We start from the raw sequence: 26,650 nt of genomic DNA on the forward strand, positions 1-26,650 counted from the left end.
TTTGATTTTGAAAAGAAAACTTTCATCCTTGAGACTAAGAAAGGAATAAGCTGCAAAAATACTAAAATAAATCATTCCTTCTTACAGCTATTCTTATGGTGTTTAAATCTCCAAAGCTTTTTAGCGTACAAAACACGTAGTACTAGAAGAGGGAGAGTCATAAAATAGTAAGATACAGTTGGGATGAAAAGCTTCAGACCATGAAAAGACTACATCATCATTAATGGTCAAGCTGGTCGGTATGTTAGCGATGTTAGCCATACCCAGTAAGTGTCTAGATCAGGGGTGGCCTGCGAAGCCATATAATGCGAAGAATAGTTACAAAATGATATTTTATAGGTTGTTCAAAAATGTATTCATTTTTATAGCTTATTCGTTATAGACCCAAGTCCGAAGTAGTTCATTCTTTAAAATTATTTCCTCTTTTTAAAAATACACTTAATCTGAATGGATTATTTTTCATTTAAAAAAATTTAAAATCCTGATTTCTAATAATGATTGGTTTTTACATCCCACTAACTTCTTTTGATGTTTTCTCGAGACGCCGAAATTTTGTCGTGCAGGAGTTCTTTTACGTGCCAGTAAATCAATCGACACAAGGCTGACGTATTTGAACACCTTCGGAATTATTTAACATCGAACCTGCCAAGCTGGCTTTAGAAGGCCAGCGCCTCAACCATCTGAGCCACTCAGCCCAGTTCCAAATTTCTCTTTTATGCAATTTAAAATAATCTTTTACCTAAGTAATTAAAATTATCAAACCTTTATTTCAATTGAATTATGCATATTATGGTACTTCTGTAGGCCTACTATATGCAGAATTTTACGAAAATTGGCGTATTATTCAAATTCGGCCCGCGAACATGACTAAGGTTTCCAATATGGCCCTTGAGCCCTTACAAATTGGAAACCCCTGGTCTAGATAGTGACCACCAGCTATTAATAGCGGCTGGGCTGAGTGGCTACCCCAACTTGGCAGGTTCGATCCTGGCTCAGTCTGGTGGTATTTGAAGGTGCTCAAATACATCAACCTTGTGTTGGTAGATTTACTGGCACGTAAAAGAACTCCTGTGGGACTAAATTCCGGCACTTTGGCGTCTCCAAAAACCGTAAAAGTAGTTAGTGAGGCGTTAAGCAAATAACATTAAGAAAACTATTAATAGCTGATCATAAAGATGTCTGTGTTGCCAAATCTATGTGCAGGAAAATGCCTAAGATGGAGATCTGGTCATTAAAGGATTCGGAGAAGAACAAGAATCATCCAAAACTGAAATTACAGGAGTAGGAGAAAAATGGGCCTTATTCAGAGGAACTCCTATAAAGGAAGCTGAGGAGGAAATCCATAGAAAAACTAGTGCAACATCAGTAGAAAAGAAAATGTGTTTTTGGAATGACCATGTGAAGGCAGCAGTAAAAGAAGGAAATATGCTGAAAAGAAAATTAGATCATGTAAAAAAATATGGGCAATAGGAAAAAATGAGATGGATATGAAGAGTGAGCAAGAAATATCAGGACAAGAAGTTGGCTATAAAACAACTAATCCAAGAAACAAAAAGTATATGTGCTGGGATGACTTTACTGCTTGGATAGAGAAACACAGTCAAGAAAGTAGGAAACTATATAAAGTAGTGAAAAGTAAAAGTGATTATGGAAACATTCTTGCACTGGAAACCAATGATGGTAGTTTGATAAGAATGGAGGAAGGGATCAGAAATGAAACGAACAGGTAAAATGTTGTTAAATGGAGATGGAAACACCACTATCACTAACAAGTGTACGATAAATGAAATCCAGAAAAACCGACCCCCATTAACATTGTTTGAAGTCAAAGAAGCACTGAAGAACACCCGAAATAGAAAGTCCTCGGGCTTTGATGATCTCGCCTCAGATATGATAAAGGCAGCTGGAATACCAGGCTTAAATTGGCTATATAGAGTGTTCTCGGTGGTTTGGGAAGAAAATAAAATCCCAAAAGATTGGAGAAAAGGTATCATCATCTACTGTTTACTAAGGGCAACAGACGGAAGTGTGAAAACTTTATGGGCATAATGCTGTTTTCACACACCCTGAAGTTGTTGGAAAAGATCATTGAAATGAGACTGAATGTAGTGGGACATTTGCTTGAGGAAGAACAATGCGGATTCAGAAAAGATCAAAGCACTATGGATTTCATTTTTGCTGTAAGGGTGTTTATGGAAAAGTACTGGAAACATGAAAAGAATCTTGTGTTTACATTTTTGGACTTTGAAAAGACTTGCAACAGTGTCCCTCGGAAAAGATCTGGGAATGTCTGCAAGACCTCAAGGTGCCCAAGTACCTGAGTGGCAAAGTAAAGATGCTGTACCAGAATTGTTCCAGTTGTCTTAAGAAAGGCAGTGGACAATCAGAATTGTTTGAGACAATGAGAGGTATCCAGCAACGAAGTACCCTATCACCACTCTTGTTTATAATAGTTGTAGGCAAGAGATCATAAAGTCTATTAAGAAATTGGACAACAGACCGAATGCTCTAGTATTTAATGATGATGTGCTGTGTCAGAATATGCCCATAAATATATTTAGTGTACTGTAATTAAAATGATGTTTCATTGATGTACTCTAGTACCCAATATTGAGATGTTATTCAGGCACTTAAAAAGATCAGATGCTGTCCATTCTATGATAATGCAATTCTTAAGATATAATTATAGGATAAAACTGAACATTTTTTGATCCAGTTACTAATATGTCACAGTAATGGACTGGAGAAATTGTTTAATTTGTCTCTGTCACATTCAGCAAGACCAGTCTGTGAAGCATTTGTCATGTTGCCTGTAATTTAAAATGTTATGCATCTATTAACCTTGAATTTCTTATGCAGTAATTAATTTTGCACTTGTTTTAGCCGAGCATCTGAGGAGTACACCAAGCGATGGGGAATGCTAGCTCTGGTCAATCAACTATTCAAAGTTTATTTTCGCATCAACAAACTTCATTTATGCAAACCATTAATTCGAGCGATTGAATCTTCACCGTTCAAAGACCAGTTTTCTCTCAGTCAGCAAATCACATATCGGTATTATGTTGGTCGAACAGCAATGTTTGATAGCGATTATAAGACTGGTATGTATATTCTTGGTTTGCACTTTCTTGCACAAGTAAATAAGACATACTTATATAATTTGTTTGTTTGTTTGTTTGTTTGTTTGTTTGTTTCAGCTGATACATTTCTAACTTTTGCATTTGCAAGATGTCACAAGAAGAGTATACGGAACAAGAGACTCACGCTTATATACCTTGTTCCAGTAAAGATGCTGCTTGTAAGTTGTTAGGCATAGTATAATACCTGAATTCAAAAGTTTAATCACATACCGTATAATCCCGAATACCACCTGCATGTTTTCCCCAAAATAGTGGTTCTAAATCTTGGGTGCAAGTCGTATTCAAGCCGTTTATTCTCGTAAATATTTACTACGTTTACATGGAGTATTGAAATAGATTTGAATACGGTTACCGTACTCAATATACCACATGTAAACGGGCATTCAGGTCTTATTGTGTTTTAGTTGCATTGTAGAAAACAAGATTGATTTTTTTTCTCAATACGTTTACAGTGGCATGTAAACACAAAATGCAAGGTAATGAAATACGGTAAATCAGAGAATATGGGTAAATATGAAAGCCGATGCTGCGGATGCTCGATCGTCATTTGTTTCACAAGTGTTGCTGGCATGCTGGGTGTGTGAATAGCTGATCTTGCGGGATATTGTACTTTGCGAGAGTCGAGACTGTTGGTTACGGCAGTCTACCTCGCTCACATTCGAGTGCTGTATCTGTATTTCTGTAAAAAATATTTTCACCACCTTGTCAATACTTTATATTGTATTGAAAGGCGGTGAAAATATTTTTTACAGAAATTTGAATATAAGTCAATACGGACTTAATACGGTGAAAATAATCAATTCCGTATCAGTCTCGTGAAAGTCTTGTCTCGATAGTAAGCGATGGATTCAAAACGGCGTCTGCGGTCATTTACTGTGCATGATTGGCGGAAGAAGGAAAAACTTCTAAACAGTAACTGCGATCGCAGAGCGCTCCACACCGAGCTCGATAGCTGCAGTCGCTTAAGTGTGGCCAGTATCCAGTATTCAGGAGACAGTAGGTTCGAACCCCACTGTCGGCAGCCCTGAAGATGGTTTTCCATGGTTTCCCATTTTCACACCAGGCAGATGCAGGGGCTGTAAATTAATTAAGGCCACGGCCGCTTCCTTCCCACTCCTAGCCCTTCCCTGTCTCATCGTCGCCATAAGGCCTATCTGTGTCGGTGCGACATAAAGCAACTAGCAAAAAGAGCGTTCCGTGGGCGGAGTGCAGTGTTTCCGGACATTGAACGACGACTCCACAAATTTGTGATAGAAAAACGTGAGTTAGGATATGGTGTTTCTAGTGAAATGTGTCAATTGAAAGCACTAGAGATCTCAAAAGGACTCAAAACACAGGGTTTTACTACAAGCCGCGGATGGATCTGAAACTTTTATCGGAGAAAGGGATTGTGCATTCAGAGACATACGTCTATTTCACATCTCCCTGGGACGAATGAAGAAAAATTAATGGCCTTTCAGCGTCACATTATTCATTTGAGGAAGCAAAATTCTTATTTGCTGTTGCAAATAGGGAATGGTGACCAGACACCTGTCTATTTTGAAATGCCCTTGGAAAATACAGTGGATACGAAGGGTTCTAGAAGTGTAATCGTCAGAACAGGTGGTAACGAAAAGCAGCGATGCGTGATAATGTTGTGCGTATTAGCGGATGGAACCAAACTCCCTCCATATGTGGTTCTGAAAAGGAATACACTTCTGAAAGGAAACTTGCCATCCGGTGTTATTGTTAGAACACATGAATCCGGCTGGATGGACAGTGTGTTAGTTGAGGACTGGGTGAAGGGCGTTTCTCAATGGCGTCCGGGAGGTTTGTTACAAAAACGAAACATGCTTGTGTTGAACAGTTACCGAGGACATACAACTGATGCCATAAGGGATATGATGAGGAAAGGAAAAACCGATCTTGTGATAATTCCAGGAGGACTCACTTCTATTCTACAGCCGTTGGATGTGTGCGTGAACAGGCCTTTCAAAACTGCAATGAATGTTTGATGGTGATCACACGTTAGCACCAACCGGACGAGTGAAGAGGCCTGAAGTGGGACTAATGTGCAGCTGGATCAAGACTGCGTGGGCGTGCATTCCCAACGATCTAGTGTCCAAAAGCTTTAAGAAATGTAAAATTTCAAATTCAGTGGACGGTAGTGAGGAAGACTATTTGAGGAAAGATGCCAGCGACAAAAGTTCCTATGGTGAAACTTCAGATGACAGCGGTGAATTGTGAATGATCTGAGTATTGGACCGATTTTATTTACAATTTTTGTGATGATTTTATTAATTGTAAGCTGTTTGAATTTATATTTGCGGTATATTTGAAGAAAATTAAATGGGTGTGCAAGTTATTTGATTATTTTTTTCCCCCCCATATTTTGCCGTCTCAAATTTAGGGTGCGGGTCTTATTCGGGATTATACGGTAATTTTTGTATATATAAGAAAACATAAAGTTTCAATAATACTGCTCTGCGGGAGCCCCTCTTCACCTACTCGAATTCTCTTGAGTTGTGTTTTAGCCACCCATTCAACCACTCTTTTGCCTAGTTCAATAGCCTTCATTTTTGTCAGTAATGTCACATGATCTACCCTATCAAAGGCCTTGCATAGGTCAATAGCAATTCAGTCCATTTGACCTCCTGAATCTAAAATATCTGCTATATCTTGGTGGAATCCTACTGTTGAGCTTCATTGGAATAACTTTTCCTAAAACTGAATTTCCTTCTATAAAACCAGTTAGTAATTTTGCAGGCATATCTAATATAATCAGAAAAAATGCTTTCCCAGGGCTTACAAACAACTTGTCAAGCTGTCTGACCCTTAATTATCTGCTTTCCCTTATACACTGAGGCTACTATTGCAACTCCCCATTCATTTGGTATCGCTCCTTCATGCAAACAGTAATCAAGTAAGTATTTCAGATATGGCACTACTGTATATCCCAACCCATAGCCTTTAATATATTGCCAGAAATCTTATCAATCCTAGCTTTCTTTCTAGCTTTCAACGTTTGTATCTTTTTGTAAATGTGTTTATTATCATAGGTAAATTTTATTAATTTGCCAGTATTAGTCGCTTCCTCTGTTTGAATATTTTCTTTATATCCAACTATCTTTACACACTGCTGACTGAATACTTCTGCCTTCTGTAATTCTTCACATAATACTCTCCTTGTTCATTAATGATCCCTAGAATGTCCTTCCTGGAACCTTTTTCTGCCTTAAAGTATCTGTACTTATCCTTGCATTTCTCCCTAAAATTTATGTCTGTAGGTCATTAGCCCAGAGGCTGATTGAATGCTCAAATAGCACCACCAAAGGCTATGCAGCTATAGAAAAACCACAAAAACCAATGACAGCACCAAAATTAGGCGTATTGGGCAAGACAAGGAGTGAGGTGGTATGCCATTGCTTTCCTCACTGGATCAGACAGTGTTATTGTAGCATGACTAAACCTATGAGCAACACCTTTCACAAACCTCAGATGCACTGGACGTGCTCCGAATGTTATTACTGAGCACCATCCACACCCCAGCAGCTTCCATATTGTCACAGCCATATATGAGACTGGGACTTCAGTGGAAGTTACTGTTTGCTCTGGCCTGTGTCAGGAGATGGATACAAAAGTACTGTATCCATCAAGAACTGTCAGGAGGCAAAGATATCCTTCCATTCATTGGTTTGCCATTCCAGCGAGCCGGGTAGGATGTTTGAAAACGAACATCTTCCAAAGTTGCCTATTCAAAAAGATTTTGTTGCCCATTCATCTTCTTGGTCTTCTTATTCTTTTTTCCAAATAAGCACATGGTAACCTTGTGCTATTGATTTGTTTAACATGCCCAAACCATTTAAGTCTAGATGACCTAAATCTTTCCTCCATTGATTCATTTAGACCTAGGTTACATCGGATCTCATCATTTTTCACCTGACCAAGTTGTGTCTTTTGGAGGGCAGTTCTGAGAAATTTCATTTCACAGGCTTGAATCCTACTACAATCCTTTGATGTTAGTGTGCAGGTTTCCAGAGACTATGTAAGGATGGGAGTGAAATATGACTTGTACAGCTGTAGCGTAGCCAGGATTTCAGTTTGGGGGCGGGCATTAAGGTAGTTCTTCATCCAGAATTTTATTTTGATAGGTGTCCAAACTTCCAGGGTTTAGGTGGTATAGAATACCTAAAAAAGAAATGAGTGTCCTTGGATCCAAGTAAGAGTGGTGGATTCATGCGGATTCAGGAGGCTAATAGTAATCTTCTTCTTCTTACGCGTTTCCCACATCTTGGGGTCGCGGGTGCGAACCATGTTGTACGTATGGATTTGGCTCTGTTTAACGGTGCCCTTTCTGACGCCAACCCTATAGGAAGGGATGCAATCATGGTTGTGTGTTTCTTTGGTGGTCGGTAGTTTAGTATGTCTTTTCTGAAGATGAAGAGGAAAGGATTGGGACAAACACCCAGTCCCCGAGTCAGAAGAATTAATCAGACCTTATTAAAATCCCTGACCCGGCCGGGAATCGAACCTGGGACCCTCTGAATCGAAGTCCTCAACACCGATCATTCAGCCAATGAGTCGGACTCCGGAAGCTAATAGTAATATACATTATATATAAAATAGTTAATAAAAGTACTGTACCAGGAAGGCATAGGCCCTGGCACATATAAATTACAAATTTTATTTTCTAGCATACAATTCAGTTCCGATACATGAACAGCTGTGTGAGAGAATGTTCTCGTACCTACTGCATGACATGAGCGAGAACGCAAGTCAAGCAAGGTCAAGTGACGTTACTGCCGCATGCAGCTTACTTCCCCATCAGAAGTTTCTCGGCTATTTTCATGAAATTATTAATGCCTGGGCCGATTAACACGAGACCAATGCTGAATTATAGCTAATGTTCTGGAAACAAAACCCTGCAAATTTGATATCAATCCATCCAGTGGTTTCTGAGATGTGACAATTTAAAATTTGAGAGATGTGACAATTTAAAATTTGAGAGAAATACTCGCCCCTTATCACCTGATTCCAAGCGCTGCGCGCCTGACGTGTATATATAGGCCACTAGGCCAAGGCCATAGCCAGTGCAGTCCTGTGTACAGAGTCATGTGTGCACAGTGTGTGTAGAAAGTATGCTCTGTAGCGATTCACAAGGACATAATAGTCATCGTACTCAAACGCTGTTGTAATAGTAAAAGGACGTCGTACCGTACATGAAGTATCCGCCGCGCTGCGACGACTGTAAGATTCTAGACATTTTTCAAGGTGAATTAACATGATATAATACTTGCAAATTTATTATAAAGGTGAAGCTATAAAATAATTGAAGTGTCTAATATTTCACTGACTAAAATACGACACCATGAACTGTACTAGTTCCACATAATTCTAAACTGTGCTAATATCATAAATCATTGCGTGTGGTAAACTGAAATTGTAATTTAAAACCACTTCTAAGACATATTTCCCTTACAGTGAACTGTGTGAGACTGTATTTACTCAAAAATTAACTATTTTCATTGTGCACTGTCTTGATCTGTCGGTCACTACGGTGGGAAATCCAGTGAACATTAAGGACATTTTTTAATAACATTAAATAGTACGGACTAGTGTGGTGTGAATACAACCATAAAACCGCCTTAATCTGTTAATAATATTTGTTCAGAGACTGTGATAGATCACGTTTTCAAGTGCTTATGAACTGTGTGTATAAAAACTGTGTTTTCTGCAGCATGGACTGTGAATGTTAATTTAACGCCATAAAATCAGTGTAAAAATAGAACTGTGCATTACGACGGTGTGTGATATCAACATCCGTAATATTTTCAATAGTGCCAATTGAACTTTCCGTGTTCCGACATTACTTCCAAGAACAACGGAAATCTTGGCAAAAGTGCTACGAGATCCTGCTACATTAAACGTTGCTTCCAACGAGGGATTTACATGGTTTCTTCAGTTATGGTACCCATCGAGGGACGTCGATGAGGGAGATTGACGTGGTATCTTCACTGAATATCGCCGGTGCTGAGTTCGAGTCTTCGTCCGCACTCCACGGAATGTTCCAGACACCGTACAGCTCAACTCCAACATTAGTAAGCAGATCTTCTAGTAATCTGAGTGAGTAATCACAACTGACTGACTTTTTACTAAGCACTTTGTTCAGTACAGTGTTCTTACAAGTGCTGCGTGTGGATGTTAATTCATAATTTCATCGTCAGTTAAAAATTCATATTTTGCTGTAAATTCCTTTCTAAGTCATTAATTAATTGAAGTGCTTTATTCGTTTCATTTTTTTAATTTAAACAAACTGAAAGACATACTGCAAGAGTTCAAATATTTAATTTATCAAACTTTCCATGACAAGTTTGTGTTTATTTTGTGTTTCAAAATTTAGAAAGACTGTAGGTCAGCACCTTAAATGATGAACTGACAATTTCCAAGGTGCTAAGCAATATTTGTGTGTGTTTGCATTTAAAATTAGAAAGACTGTCGGCTATTCATGATCTATAGAAGAATAATAATAATTTTTGAAATTCTCAAGCGAACAGACGTCAAGAAAATCATAACATAAATTTTTTTTTTTTTTCATTTTGGCAAATATTAACTACCAAGTTCAGTTGCAAGTGCAGGGTGATATATCTGTGGCTATTATTAATAAATTTTATAGAAAAAAGAATTGCCATCTATTATTCGCCCTGCGATACTATCCGTCTCTGTACCTGCTCCAAAAAACACGGGACACTACCTGAGATCCTTCCGATGCTCAAACCCCACAATCATTTCGCGGTACAGAGAGGATAGACGTAATAGATGGCGCCCGGAACGTGAAGGGCTCTAATGGAGCCACGATACGAAACATAATAAATAACGATTGGAGCCGCTATGAACTAAGAGCAATCTATTTGAACGCCATAGTCATACTAGATAGTACACCGTACGATACAAGGTATAATAAATTTCAATTCGAGTACAGGGTTCGACTGGAGCTACTACGAACGCGAAGAGCTTGTTATATCTTACATTTGACTACATCAAATATTTCTCGCAGCATGGATAATTTACTTGCAGCAATCGAAGCTCTTAGGCTTTGCATTAACGATCAGAATGCTAAAATTGATTGAATTAATACGCAAATGGTAGAGTCCAATAACCATCTACAGGCCCAAATAGCCGAGTCAAATACTCAGCTGCAGGCACAAAATACTCAGTAGCAGGCGCAGATAGTTGACTCTAATTCTCAACTTCAACAACAAATGTAGGCGCAGCTAACCGAGTCAAATAGTAAGTACTATAATCTATTTATCAGCAACATCATACAATAAGAATGAACAACCTACAGAACCTCAGTCGATTACGCTCCCCGCAAAATTGCGGCCCAACAAAGCACCTTGATTGTGTATTCACAACGGTTGGTCTCAGTGCCGACATGCTGCAAAGACGTTTCAACTCAACACCGAAACCTCAGTGATCCTCTATTCTATAGGAACTGTATTTTCAACCTCTGTTATACAATTTTTGGAATGTGTGGCATTCAAGGGACTCCAGCAAGCCAAGCCCTTTATTGCTCCATATGTACATATGTATATTGTTTGACATAATGTTGGCAACAGCACAGATTTTTGAATGGAACTCCAATGAGTCTAAGCCCCATATTGTACCATATGTATATATCTTAAGTAATATTATGTTAGAATAAGGCATTCTTGTTAAATTAGTTTTAGTAATGTTTTACGTACTATCGCTATTAAGCAGGTTCACCAACAGCTGATGATGACCTTTTTACAGGTCGAAACCGGTACTGTTTCAATGTAGATAACTTCAAACATTTTGTAATAAAGTATTGATTAGGTGGAAATCTCATTCTTCATACTTGCATTATTCAAATAGTAAGGTCGAAGGTTTGACTTCTAAAATCGACAGGACCTTGGAAACTAAACTTGCCGAGGCCGATAAGGATATCAATAAAGGGCTCATTGAATCCAGTGCCCTTATAGAGTAACGATTCCGTGAAGCTGGGACTCACCTCGAAAAGAAACTAACGGACTCCAGCGCACAAGTTGAAGCCACATTAAAACACATGCGGGACCATTTCGTTGAAAACTTAGAGTCTATCAAGGAAGACATCAAGACAGAGGTTATCAAGTCCTTAGATAAAGATCTTAGAAATGTTCTTCCTTCTGTTCAAGCATTTTCCACCGAACTTAGAGACTTACAAACAGAATTTCAAGAATCCCATGGTAACATCTCGCAAGTTCAAGTAAAGCTAGCTCAGGTTCAGGAAAACCTGCGAGATGCATTGTAGAATGACGTGGACAAATTACGAAGTGAGATAGGGCTACTTAAAAGTACTCAAGGAGAGCTTGACAAGCGTATTACAGGACAGCTAGACAACACACATACACAGATAGCTGCTTTCTGTAAGGACGTGGAAGTTATCAAAGCTGACTTGAAAAATGAAATAAAAGACTTACACGCCTCAATTAATTCCAAAATTGAGAATTTATCTGAAGAGGTCATTCAAATTAAACTAAGAGATCATATGACTGACGTCACAATTCCTGGTTCGTCGAGGGAAATGCATAGCACAACAACCCTCATCAAAGTACAGGATGACAAACCGGTAAATTTTTCAGAACGTGACGAGTACACTGCCCGAGAATTCCTGTTAAATGTCAAAGATTACCTGCAAGAAAATAGGGTAGAAAACGACCGAAAACTTAGGGTCGTATCTAAGCTTCTAGAAGGACGAGCCTTATCATGGTTCATAGCTTTTAAAAGCAGCTTTAAAAACTATGAAGACTTCAAACAGGCTCTTCTTCAACGGTTTTGGGACGCTGAGGCGCAACATCTCGTCAAGATGCAATTATACGCTAGGAAATACAACACTTCGGTCAATACTTCTCGATATTCTGATTATTGCCTAATGCAGTTAAAGAAATTACAATTCTTGGATCCGCCTTTGCCAGATATTGAACTCATTCAGATTCTGACACTTCAATATCCGCCTCAAGTTCAGGAGATATTAGTCGCTGCCAATATTAAAACATTAGAGCATTTCAACATTACTTTGCGCAGGCTAGACACGGCTAATACCCAATCTACTCCAAAGAGCAGCAGAAACAGAGAAATAAGTACAAACTCTACGGAGATAAAACCGCCGGAGAGAGAGGAACCCAGGCCACGAGAAGAAGGCAGAATAAGCCCTACCAACCTAACACAATTCCGAAATTTTAGACGTCTGAGGAATCAGGACAGACATCCTTACCGACCAAGAAATTCATGGAGACAGCATGAGAGCACTCCTGAAGGAAACCGCGAGTCCAGAAGATGGGACTTAGTAAGAAGATGGAGGGATACACAGGAATACGTCAGGGAAAGAAACCGCAATCCCGATGAATCTGGAGCCACATCCCTGGAATACCAACGTCAGTTCGGACCGAGAGAGCAGCTATCGCCTGACCCCAAATCAACAGGCGCCATAAAAAAATAAAAACGCCGATCACACAGTAAGGAGATTGACTGTAAATCACGGTGAGGACGAGATGTCGGATTATTGTATTGCTGTCATCAAGTACTGGCACATTGATGATTCTGAATTGCTGTTTGAAGACGCACAGACACCAAGGCCAATAATTACACGTTCATTACCTGTTATTACTGTACGCACATGCAACTTACATGTGATTACGCTCATTGACTCTGGAGCGCAAGCTTCTTTAATTTCTGATAGACTTGTGGATTCACTTAAAAATCAGAGTAACATTTTATTATTACCTGCAGCTCAGATTAAAGTAAGAGGGATAGTTCCTGATAAAGCAGTTAAATGTATGTCACAGGCATTTTTGGAATTCGAAATAAATAGCCAGTCATTCAAACACATATTTCTGGTAGTTTCACGCCTTAACTTCAACCTGATTCTTGGATCAGATTTTATGATCAAATATAACAGCCTAGTACAAAAGTTGAATATGTTATTTGTATTTGAAAATATTATTTAATGAGTCCTAACTCGTATGATATAGCTTTTGCATTCACCCTTCATGGACTGTTTTGAATTGACATTACTGAATATATACAATTCGAACCTTCACTGCCAAGTTCATCTCGCACTATGAGTTCAGATGTCACATGCAATTCTAAGAGGCTGTTAAATCCTAACTCACATTTGAACTACACTCGCACCGGTGCCACTCAATGAATGATTAAACGCAGACCGTTTGTGCCAAATCCATCACGAACCTACAATTTCAATTGTGTTTCATGTGTTTTTTGCATTTATTGAGTCCAAACTCACGCTTGTGCAATTCTTGTCTCACCCTTCACAGCTATTTTTTTGAATTGACGCTTATTGAATAAGTGATTTCAATCCCTAACTGCCAAATTTCATCTCAACCCAAATATTTTATAATGTTATGTGCATTTTTGAGAAGATTGTGTTTACTGAAATATAACCTATGTTTTGTACTACACTCGCGGCAGGCAACATTCAATGGAAGAGTGTCTGAAGTGATTTGAATCTCCAATACCAATCATCTCGTACTTCCGCATGGTTTTGTTACGGTTTATATGTTTATTGTTTAAGTGATTATGTTATCTCATGTTTATACAATTTTGACTCACCCTTCATGTCCACTTTGAAACTGACATTGTACTATGCGCCTTCATGTTCTCTCATTTAATCACACTGATGTAACACCTTGTGTAATATAGATGTCTACATGCTAGCCTATTTCCCACATTTTGGCTGAAGATGACGCCAAACAGCGTCGAAACTAGTTCCAAGTGTAAATACATGTTGTAAATAAACTATAACATTTATTTATATTGAAAAGGTGGATCGATGGACCCTTTTAAGTTTCCTATCCTCCATTCTCAGTTCAATAGGACAAAAATGAAATTCTTAGATTTAAACGCTAATTGTAGGGAATTAATTCGATTTTTATCGGGTTCGATCCCCGTTGATGACGATGACTTCCCACGTCTTCAACGACTATCTTCTAACTACTGCCTACAAGATGGAATCCTTATGAAATACATTGATTTTGCTAAGACGCAATGCAAGATTTATGCACCTGTGGAAAGTAGGAAGGCCATCATATGGCATTGCTATTCAATTTCCGGTCATCCTGGTACTGACAAAGTTGTCAACCTTATCAAGGAGAGATTTATATGGGAATACCTTAGGTGAGATACTGGGAGAATTTTGCGGTCTTGTGACTTGTGCCAGCGGATCAAGCCGAATAATTATCTACTCAAGGAGTTTCCCAAACCGCTGATCCTGGAAAAGCCCGGAGAAATTGTGGCAATCGATCTATACAGTCCCTTATCAAAAGCGACCAGGGGGAACAGATATGTCATTGTTGTTGTGGATGTCTTATCCAAGTATACAATGCTGTTCCCTATCCAGAAGGCTAATGCCGGTAACATCTTAAGGAGGCTGAAAAGAAATATCGTCCCCGAGATGGGAAAGCCTGAATACTTATTGACCGATCACGGAACTCGGTTCACTTCCGTGGAATTCCAACAGGCTTTAGAAGAACTCAACATCCGTCATATCATGAATTCTATCAGGCACCCGGAAGCTAACCCTGAAAGTATGATGAGAGAACTCGCTAAATTCTGCCGAATTTACTGTAGTGAACATCATTGGAAGTGGATCGAGATATTGCCACTAATGCAAAGAATTGTCAATTCTACTGTGCATGAATCCACGAACGACAGTCCTCTCAGCCTGCATTGCGGGATAAAACCAGAACGACCTAGGGATATAATTCTACCAGCTCCACCTGATGTGATTGTGCCACAACAAGTTAAAATCTACAACGCGCTGACCCGGCTAAGAAGTGCAGCCTCCATCAGAGAACGACGCCAACGTAACAGGAAGTTCAGAAGACCATTAAATCTTAGAGATCTAATTTTAATACGCAGACCAGCTACTTCCAACCCTGAGAGAAGAATTTATGCCAAGTTTTGTCCACTATTTGTAGGTCCCTACTGTGTCCGCACTATATTGAGGAACGGAGCTTATGAAATTATAAGATTGGATGGAACTTTTGAGGGTATTTATAACTCGGCTAACCTAAAGCAGTACGTACCATGGGCAGAGTAAAGCCTGGAAAAGAAAATCCTTTTCGTCAGACCAGGAGGACGATGTACCAGGAAAGCATAGGCCCTGACACATATAAATTACAAATTTTATTTTCTAACATACAATTCAGTTCCAATACGTGAACAGCTGTGTGAGAGAATGTTCTCGTACCTACTGCATGACACGAGCGAGAACGCAAGTCAAGCAAGGTCAAGTGACGTCACCGCCGTATGCAGCTTAGTTCCCCTACAGAAGTTTCTCGGCTATTTTCATGAACTTTTTAATGCCTGGGCCTATTAACACGAGACCAACGCTGAATTATAGCTAATGTTCTGAAAACAAAACCCTGCAAATTTGAAATCAATCCATCCAGTGGTTTCTGAGATATGACAATTTAAAATTTGAGAGAAATACTCGCCCCTTATCACCTGATTCCAAGCGCTGCGCGCCTGACATATATATATATAGGCCACTGGGCCAAGGTCATAGCAGGTGCAGTCCCGTGTACAGAGTCATGTGTGCACAGTGTGTGTAGAAAGTATGCTCCATCGCGATTCGCTAGGACATAATAGTGGACGTCGTACCGTACGTGCAGTTTCCGCCGCGCCGCGAAGACTGTAAGATTCTAGACATTTCTCAAAGTGAATTAACATGATATAATATTTGCAAATTTATTATAAAGGTGAAGCTATAATAGGAAGTAATAATTGAAGTGTCTAATATTTCACTGACTAAAATACGACACCATGAACTGTACTAGTTCCACATAATTCTAAACTGTGCTAATATCATAAATCATTGCGTGTGGTAAATTGAAATTGAAATTGTAATTTAAAACCACTTCTAAGACATATTTCCCTTACAGTGAACTGTGTGAGACTGTATTTACTCAACATTCATCCCATAACAGGGTAAAAATGAACTATTTTCATTGTTCACTGTCTCGATCTGTCGGTCACTACGGTGAGAAATCCAGTGAACATTAAGGACATTTTTTAATAACATTAAATAGTACGGACTAGTGTGGTGTGAATACAACCATAAAACCGCCTTAATCTGTTAATAATATTTGTTCAGAGACTGTGATAGATCACGTTTTCAAGTGCTTATGAACTGTGTGTATAAAAACTGTTTTTTCTGCAGCATGGACTGTGAATGTTAATTTAACGCCGTAAAATCAGTGTAAAAATAGAACTGTGCATTACGACGGTGTGCGATATTAACATCCGTAATATTTTCAATAGTGCCAATTGAACTTTCCGTGTTCCGACATTACTTCCAAGAACAACGGAAATCTTGGCAAAAGTGCTACGAGATCCTGCTACATTAAACGTTGCTTCCAACGAGGGATTTACATGGTTTCTTCAGTTATGGTACCCATCGAGGGACGTCAATGAGGGAGATTGACGTGGTATCTTCACTGAACATCGCCGGTGCTGAGTTCGAGTCTTTGTCCGCACTCCGCGGAATGTTCCAGACACCGTACAGCTCAACTCCAACATTAGTAAGCAGATCTTCTAGTAATCTGAGTGAGTAATCACAACTGACTGACTTTTTTTTTTTTTTGCTTTACGTTGCACCGACACAGATATGTCTTATGGCGACGATGGGATAGGAAAGGCTTAGGAATGGGAAGGAAGCGGCCGTGGCCTTAATTAAGGTACAGCCCCAGCATTTGCCTGGTGTGAAAATGGGAAACCATGGAAAACCATCTTCAGGGCTGCCGACAGTGGGGCTCGAACCCACTATCTCGCGATTACTGGATACTGGCCGCACTTAGGCTGACTTTTTACTAAGCACTTTGTTCAGTACAGTGTTCTTACAAGTGCTGCGTGTCGATGTTAATTCATAATTTCATCGTCAGTTAAAAATTCATATTTTGCTGTAAGTTCCTTTCTGAGTCATTAATTAATTGAAGTGCTTTATTCGTTTCATTTTTTCAATTTAAACAAACTGAAAGACATACTGCAAGAGTTCAAATATTTAATTTATCAAACTTTCCATGACAAGTTTGTGTTTATTTTGTGTTTCAGAATTTAGAAAGACTGTAGGTCAGCACCTTAAATGATGAACTGACAATTTCCAAGGTGCTAAGCAATATTTGTGTGTGTTTGCATTTAAAATTAGAAAGACTGTCGGCTATTCATGATCTATAGAAGAATAATAATAATTTTTGAAATTCTCAAGTGAACAGATGTCAAGAAAATCATAACATAAATCTTTTCTTTTTCATTTTGGCAAATATTAACTACCAAGTTCAGTTGCAAGTGCAAGGTGATATATCTGTGACTATTATTAATAAATTTTATAGAAAAAAAGAATTGCCATCTATTATTCGCCCTGTGATACTATCCGTCTCTGTACCTGCTCTAAAAAACACCGGACACTACCTGAGATCCTTCCCATGCTCAAACCCCACAATCATTTCCCGGTACAGTACATTCGTTAAAACTCCTGGGGTGTCAGGACTCCTTGGACGACAATTTCCCCCCCCCTTCAACCTCTGTTATTCCCATCTCAACATAACTGCAGCATTTCATATATTCCGAGTACAAGTGAAATGAATGCAAGAATAAACAGTTTGAGTAAAGGTGCAATATTCTGGTTTAGAATATATACGGTAATTTTATTATAATAATGGCCATGTGATAAGCTATAAAGAAGTGACATTTTATGCAAATAATGCGGCAAAGAAACACACACACATCAAATAAAGGTTTCTCACCCTTCTTGTCCATGGCTAGATGATGAAACCAAGAGAATGATGGCCCATCGTGACTCGTTATTTCGACATTATAAACAAACCCTAGATGACACAGACTTCGAATCTTACTGCATCTTAAGAAATCGCACAAAGCAGTTAATCAGAGATAAAAAATGTACATATTTCCAGAATTTTGCTAACAACTTAAATTCTAATCGCGCATGGGACCAACTTAGAGCTCTCAGAATAGGAAAATATCAACAGAGACAGACAACTCCTGACATTCTACTTGACGAACTGAATGATTACTTTAGTAGAATATATATTCAACCTACCCCAATTAACTGCATTGACTCACCGCCCTCCCCTCCAGCCAATCCACCATTCACATTTCACAGTGTCACAGAAAATCAGGTTAAAAAGGCTTTAAGGTAAGGTAAGGGTTATTCTGCCCGAATCAGGTCCGAACCTCCGCAGACGTGTTCCTAAGTCGGAGTTTACGTGTGGTAGGGTGGAAAAAGGCTTTGTACTCAATTAAATCAAAGGCTATAGGTGTAGATGATATTCTATTACTTTTATACGTTACATTATGGGTGCTGCCCTGCCTATATTGACGCACATACTGAACTACTGTGTACTAAGCGGAACTTCCCCTACTCTCTGGGAAACAGCGAATATTATACCGGTACCTAAGACCTTAGACCCACAATCACCCTCTGACTGTCGTCCTGTGTCCATACTCCCTGCGCTTTCTAAAGCCCTTGAACATGTATACGAGCAAGTTCTGGAACATCTAAATAAAAATGCTCTTTTGGACCCTTTGCAATCTGGATTTAAGAAGGGTCAGAGTACCAGACAGCACTTCTGAAGGTTACTGAAGACATTAGAAACATTATCGACAAACGACTGCTCACTATACTTATCCTTCTTGACATCAGTAGCGTCTTTGACTCTATAGAAATTCCGATAATGGTAAAGAAAATGGAACTGCTAAATTTCTAACTGGCTGCGCTTTTAAGTTTTTTTAGTTCTTATTTGAGTAACCGTCAACAGCGTGGAACAGTAAACGACAAGGCCTCTAAATGGAAAATGAAACTTAGTGGTACCCCATGGGGCAATATTCTAGGGCCCTTACTTTACTGTATTTATATACTTTACTTATATACTTTACTGTATTTATATCAGTGACATAGCATCTGTGACAAGAAATAACACACACCACCTCTATGTTGACGATCTTCAAATATATCGACACTGCAAGACAAGATATTAACAATGACCTCCGATGACTCAGTATATATGCACAACGAACTTTTCTTATATTAAACTCCACAAAATCTCAGGTACCGTATAATCTCGAATACCACCCGCCACCGAATAAGATCCGCACCCTGATTTTGAAAGAACAAAATAAAAAATAAAAAGGTGAAGTCAAAATTATTTACAATCTTTACTAACACACATCAAATGATTAGAAAATACAAATAAAAGTAAACAAACATTACCAGAACGATATCCAACGAGTTCATTCATCATCATCAGTACCATCTTCGGAATTTTCACCATCATCTTCCCACAAAATGTCGTCATCACTGCCATCCATAGCATTAGAAATGCTACATTTCCTGAAGCTCTTCCGTATGAGGTCTCCAGAGATACGATTCCATGCCGTCAAAATCCATGAACACAGCAGCTGAACTTCCGGGCGCTGAATGCGACCAGTTGGTGTCAGTGTGTGATTATCAGCCGCCATCCATTCTGTATAGAGCTGTCTCAAGGCTGCTTTAAATGGACGGTTCACGCAGACATCCAGCGGCTGTAGCATAGACGTCATCCCGCCCGGAATGATGGGTAGGTCGGTTTTTCTATCCTTTATATGTTTCTTCACAGCGTCAGTTGTGTGGCAGCGGTGTAACCGTCCAGGCTTCTCCAGCCATACTAAACTACTGTACTATCCTTTTACGCAATATCACTCGATATCAAGATTATCCGCCATCGGCAATTATTCATAAAGACATATTAATTCAACTTCAGTCATTTGTAAATAAGGCTTTTGGAATCATATTGTATATATTAGAACATCATTTATTATTTAAATTATTATATTATGTAGGATAGGAATTCATTATGTATTGTAAATATGGTCAATGTTGAGACAGAGTTTGTGTCATTTCATCTCATATTTGTGTACACGGAAAAGTTATTCTTGAAGCGGGGAATTTGGATGACTCACGGGTTTAACTCATGAGCAAAGGTAGTATACAGTGACCCGCGCGAGGCTAACAAGCCAGGCATCTACATCATTGCCATGCCTACTGGTTACTTATGAAGAATGAAGAGAGGGAGATGATAATGCGATCTACGAATCAGATGCTTCGTTGTATTGAGATTTGGTATTGAGCTGTTACCAAGAGTGGGGAGAGCCCGGTATATTATCTAGCGCAACAACTACTTTATTTACATTATTATTTTTGAGACAGTGAGTGGTCGCTTCGAGACATAGTTATTTTCGTACAGTGTGTTGTCGCTAAGGCACAGTACTTAGCTGCTGTGATACTGTCGGATCAGGGTGAGACGAAACAAGCTTACGGCTTGTGATATATTCAGTAATTATTCTGGACGAAGAACTACGTTTAGTTCAAGTCCACGGAATTTGGTACAAGTCTGTATTGTATCAGTAGAATAGCTAAGTTGGATTGAGATTTTCTGTTAACATGGAAAAATTCATATCTCTGAATTCTCTCCTCCTACGATCAGCGGTGATCAATTTTCACAAGTACAGGGCCATTGTCTAATTTAAAGACTAGGCAATTAGGGAGTGCTAGTCCAGATAGCCCAAACCCTATCACAGAAGGAAGGAAGGATGTCCAGGGAGCCAATTCTACAACGAGAAGAGGGGAAAGAGTAACCACGGAAGATAGATGACCTCAACGGAAGCTGTAATTGGTGAGCTTCAATTAGATAAAGCAAGCAACAGTTAATTTCAGTAACGTAAATTCTAAAATCCCTCCAAGCTTTAAGGAACTTTTCCGATTCATCTAATTTTTGTATAATAAATTCATTTTATTTAATATTGCGTTAATTTTCTTTCTCAAGCATACTTAATAGTTAATTATTTAAAATCCTACCCCTGTGATTTAAGTATAAGTCTCTATGCTAGTAAATATAAATTTTGCTTTACAGTTTTGTTTAAAACTGTAACACTGGCGCCCAAACATTACATAGAGAAATGGGAAACCATGGTATGATAATTGATTTTATTTGCGTGGCGTTTGCGAGCAAGCCACATATAGTTTACATTTATGTTCATGTGTCCCCAGGTATTAACTTTTGTCTCCTCAAGTGTGAAGTTAGGAGAGAGAACAGTTACACCTGTTCTAATAGTAACACTTTTTGCACCCTTAACATTCACAGTCCTGTCCACTGGCATTTTAAAATAGACTGGCGTCTGATCTGCATTGCCAATTTGGGAAAGCAAATATGCATTTTATTTATTTATTTTTATTTATTTTATGCCTTTGTATGTGGCGAAGTTAGGGCTCACAGCCCTCTCTTACACTTAACCACTACATACAGTACATAATCACATAATTTGGAAAAATAACATTGACAGTTCTTAGGAACTACCTAAATTTATGGAGTAATATTATAACAGATTATAATTGTTATTTTTAATGATAAATATTATCTAGCCTATCTACATCTATATCACCTAACAATAGTTCTAAATCACATTTGCACTCATACACACTAACATTCATACAAGCTGATCACGTATTTAAGAGGAAATCATTTTCCTTTCGCAACTGAATTATGTGACATTGAAACGACAATAACTTCTCATTGTAGGCACCAGGAAGACAGTGTGAAATTGAGGTACGCCTTCGTACGCTCAACCCATTTCTTTTATAAAAATTACAAACCCATCCTCGGCTTGCCTTAAACCCTTCAGTTGAAAGTTCCTTTGCGATCTCTAATGCCTTTAGCTGACACATTTCGGTTGACTCACCATATCCCAATTCCCGCCTTTCTGTCACATATTTATAAAGCTTTTTTTCAATTTCTGGAAACTGTACACTCAGTCCATGAAATGCTCTACGATCACCACTACATGTTAATAGCACATTTTTCTTCTTTCTCCAATCACGAAAAGACGACTCTTCAGTATCGTATTTCCTACCGGCTGCACGATTTTGCAATAATTTTGGCTTTCCGAACTACTTTCAGTTTCTCACTCGCAGTAAAAGATCGTAAATGCTTTGTGGAATTCATGTTGATACTCTGAGAACGTGCATGAAACTGACGCCAAGCACGGAAGTAGCATATACTGAGAGCGGAGAGAACATTGTTGCCAAGCCACGCCGGCGGTGATGCCTGATGTACACGCATTCGGAAAGATAAATTTCCTAAAATTTTAAATAACACCCGCACCCAATTTTGGAAGCGATATTTTCGAAAAAACAGTGCGGGTGGTACTCAAGATTATACGGTAATCATAATTGGATCACGAAAATTACTGAGCTGCTCAAACAATTAAAGATAAAAATATCATTGTTCCGTATTGAAAAGTATCACAGTTAAAATTGAAATAATAAATAAAGAGGTTCAACCTATTCAATACAAAAGAATAAGAAATGCAGTGATTACATTCTTATTTAATAATAAGTAGAAGTGGTACCGGTTTCGACCCTAGTCCAGGTCATCATCAGCCGATTAAAACAATTGGTTTTTTCACGTCAACTGTTCCAAAAATTCTACCGGATCACAATTACTTATTCAATTATATTGAATTATATTATATGTATCTATATATACTTACATTCCCGCAACCAAAGCAAATACTGGATCATTAAGCTATTCTTCATTTTACGTTGGCGTTTGAAACCACAATGCCTGATGTTGAATATATCGCGCTGATCACTGGGAGCTGGCAAGTTACTTCAATTGATCTACTCATCTTCAGCTTCAGCACGATTATGGATCTTCATATGTGTTCGATTGTGTTATGACTTTGTGCCTGACAGTGTATACAAGCTAGCTCATTTAACCGTTCTCCACTTTTCATAAACATCATAAGACTTTGCCTAACACTGCGTGTGCCATACTGCCGTTCAGAAAATTACGCACTGTTTCCTTTAAGTGACTTACATTTTACTTCTTCTGAATTTTACAGTGTCTACCCCCGTCAATTTTTTATATCGCCCTTTCTACTGATCCAGAGTGAACTTGATCTTTTATTTTATTTTTCCTACGCATTGTTTTTCATGTTTTAATCGGCTGATGATGACCTGGACTAGGGTCGAAACCGGTACCACTTCTACTTATTATTAAATAAGAATGTAATCACTGCATTTCTTTTTAGTTCATATGACGAGAGAAGAAACACTTACACTTCAATGAGCACTGAATTACTGCCTACGATTTATTTACAATATCGGTTACGATGTTCATATCACTCCACACTATCAGGCTGTCTCATGGCTGAAGCCTGATGATCGTTGGCAGCTACACACTTTAAGAATGGTGTTTAGACTGTTAGCTGAAAGTCAGCCACTATATATATCTTCTAAATTCACCTTTTTATGATCATTTCACAACTTAAATACACGTTCTAGATCCTTTCTTTCTATTCCACTGCACCGCACAAATAAAATTAATAGATCATTTATGGTGACCGGCTCCAGATTATGGAATTCCCTGCCAGCTCAGGTCAGAGAAACTAGCTCTTTATCAAGATTTTTAAGGTCACCTGCTGAGGACAGCTTAATGAATGGTTGAAGTACGAATGCGTGCGTGCCTGAGGATTAGTCATTTTTATGAGTTTTTAATATTCATTTTTTTTTAAGTATTAATTTAGTTAGTGATTTATCTAAATTTATTTTCAATTCTGTTAATTTATGTAATTTTAACTATTTGAAGTATCTCAGTATTTTATTTAAGATTTTGAATAGTATGTGGTTAAGAGTACGAGAGGACGCCAAGCTCTAACTTCGAAACTGTAAGGAAGGCACTAATACATAAATAAATATAGAATGTAAGGGGTATGAGTATAGATACTTTGTCAGTTGGTAAAGAAAAATACACGTTACAACATATGCTAGGTAGGGTTTACCTTGTCCTATTAGTTTCCCTCGTGGTTAGGGCCACGCAGCTGTGAGCTTGCACCCGGGAGATAGTGGATTCGAACCCCACTGTCGGCAGCCCTGAAAATGGTTTCCCATTTTCACACCAAGCAAATGCTGGGGCTGTACCTTAATTAAGGCCACGACCGCTTCTTTCCCACTCCTAGGCCTCTCCTATCTCACCGTCGCCGTAAGATCTATCTGTGTTGGTGCAACGTAAAGCAAATTGTTAATTAGTTTCCCCCACAAGCCTGGGATACAGAATATAGTAGTATAAAGTTACAGTTTTGTGACGCTAATATTCGTATGTATAATTTTTATTAACGTGCCAGAAACCAACGACATGGAACTGCTGCCCTTTCAACACCGTTTCAAGGGCCACCGACCCTAGCCGGGATTTGAACCTGCGAACTCGGACTCAGAAGGACAGTGACTGAACCAACTGAGCCACATGAAAAGAAGGAGTTTTTGATTATTGTTATAAATAGATGCAGTCAGTATTTTTACAAAGGTTTTATGAGGAGCATTTATTAAGGCATACATTTTCCAACTGTCCTAAATGCACGAGACTGGATGGAAGAACTAGCTGGGTGTCACTTCCTTCTCTCTTCACTTTTCTAAATAAAACTCCATGGCATAACAGCCCCGAAGGGCCATCACCTACCAAGCGACGGCTTTTCAGCCCGAAGGCCTGCAGATTACGAGGTGTCGTGTGGTCAGCACGAGGAATCCTCTCCCCCATTATTCTTGGCTTTCTAGACTGGGGCTGCCATCTCACCGTCAGAGAGCTTCTCAATTATAAACACGTGGGCTGAGTGCACCTCTAACCAGCCATCAGATCCAGGTAAAAATCCCTGACCTGGCTGGGAATCAAACCTGGGGCTTCCGGTAAGAGGCAGGCACGCTATGCTACACTGGCTGGTTACTTTTAGGTCTCCTTATTTTCGAATTTGACTTAAGGCATCCTGCATTCGATTCCCGGCATTGACAGAGTTAAGAAAGGCATGGGATGGGGAAGATACAGCCTTGTTTGTGGGTGCAGTAGAGTTGGCCTTGAGTCACCCATAATCGAAATATCTACGACCTGGAAGGTAGTCACCTTTATGGGGCGTAGTAATGAAATGGTTCCTTTTATTAAGAAGACAAATTAAATGAAGATTCTACTTCCTCACAAACGAAGAACTATATTATCAATTTTACGAACAGTTTCAATAATGCAGCCGGTTTATGTTAAGAGTACGGTAGCTATGATTTTACATGGTAACAATCAAAACCATCAATATCTTGTGAAGATTTGTCACCGCACTCGGTAGGACCGGCTTTCTTTTCATATCCACTGGGTGAATTGGCCGTATGGTTAGGGACGCACACGCTTGCATCTGGGAGATAGTGGCTTCGAACCCCACTGTCGGCAGCGCTAAAGATCGTTTTCCGTGGTTTCCCATTTTTACACCAGGCAAACGCTGGGGCTGTACCTTAATTAAGTCCACGGCCACTTCCTTCCCACTCCTAACCCTCCTTTCCCATCGTCGCCATAATACTGATGGTGCAACGTAAAGAAAATTCTAAATAAAAATTAAATATCTTTTCACAACCCTTTCCAAGGAAAAGTTGTATCCATGCTACTGGCCTGAAGTTATTTTGTGGGTACGCCACTGCATCCACTCACCATTTAAGGTACAAGGTAAGCCCGAGGAATGGTTGGATACTCAAAATACATCACCATACATGATGTGGTTATGGCTCAAAATTGCTAAAAGAAAGGTAAGGTACGAGCTGTAGTGTTTTAAGTTGAATCCGAGTCAATGGAACGTGACTTTCCATTTTAAAAACGTTTCATGCACCGACTGTTATTCAAGCCTCGGTCGTCTTGATGAGAAGATAGAACCATTGGAACTGAGTTATCACACCCGCTAATTACAAAATATTTACCCGCACTTTTGATGGTGCCAATTGAGGTTCCAATCAGTCTCCGGGCATTTGACAAAACGTATAGGCCTACCTATAGACCTTAGGAATGCATCCGCAATCTGTCTTGCTACTGTTAGAATAAAAAAACTTTTTCATAACTTACCGAGGGTGCACATAGTTTTGGCTTCTTAGGGACAAAACGGTCCATCTTCAAAAAAAGTTACTTATACGGCACAAAATGAGGAACTAAAGTGCAGCTCACAAACCTGTCACAGTCTTTCCAAAGCTGCAACTTAAAAACAGTACATCTCTCAACCACGGTACAAGCCCAGGATCCCTTGGAAATTGTTGTTTCCTGGAACCGATGTGCAAAAACTGACGCGATGTTGTAAGCTTGCAACTGTTTCTGGCTGTGGCCTCCGTTATCTCGGTGGTCACGTTCCAGCCCCCTACTGAGTAATCTCTTGCTAATTGTCCTTTTTTCGCATCTCTTGACATTTGTTAACACATGGTTACATTCGCAATACTGAGGCCTGTACAGGGAAATATCCCTGCACATCAAAATCCTAAGTTTTTCTTTCATTCAAGCAGTACAAATATGGAGAATTGTGTATGGCCCTATAGAACCTTGCTAGTAGATTCTTTGTCGCTACGTTAATTTAACATTTCGGCGTGCCGGGCTGAGTGGTTCAGACGGTTA

General features: G+C 39.1%; 1 protein-coding gene across 1 annotated transcript in view; it reads left to right on the forward strand.

Moving 5' to 3' along the window:
- Positions 1-26,650, forward strand: part of PCID2 (PCI domain-containing protein 2) — a 218,880-nt gene that overhangs the window by 111,775 nt on the left and 80,455 nt on the right. Inside the window, exons 5-6 of the mRNA XM_067150936.2 lie at positions 2,884-3,101; positions 3,198-3,298. Of these exons, the coding sequence (XP_067007037.1) occupies positions 2,884-3,101; positions 3,198-3,298 (319 nt within the window). The remainder of the gene's footprint in view (positions 1-2,883; positions 3,102-3,197; positions 3,299-26,650) is intronic.

Source organism: Anabrus simplex, chromosome 7, assembly GCF_040414725.1.
Source record: "Anabrus simplex isolate iqAnaSimp1 chromosome 7, ASM4041472v1, whole genome shotgun sequence".
NCBI lineage: Eukaryota > Metazoa > Arthropoda > Insecta > Orthoptera > Tettigoniidae > Anabrus > Anabrus simplex.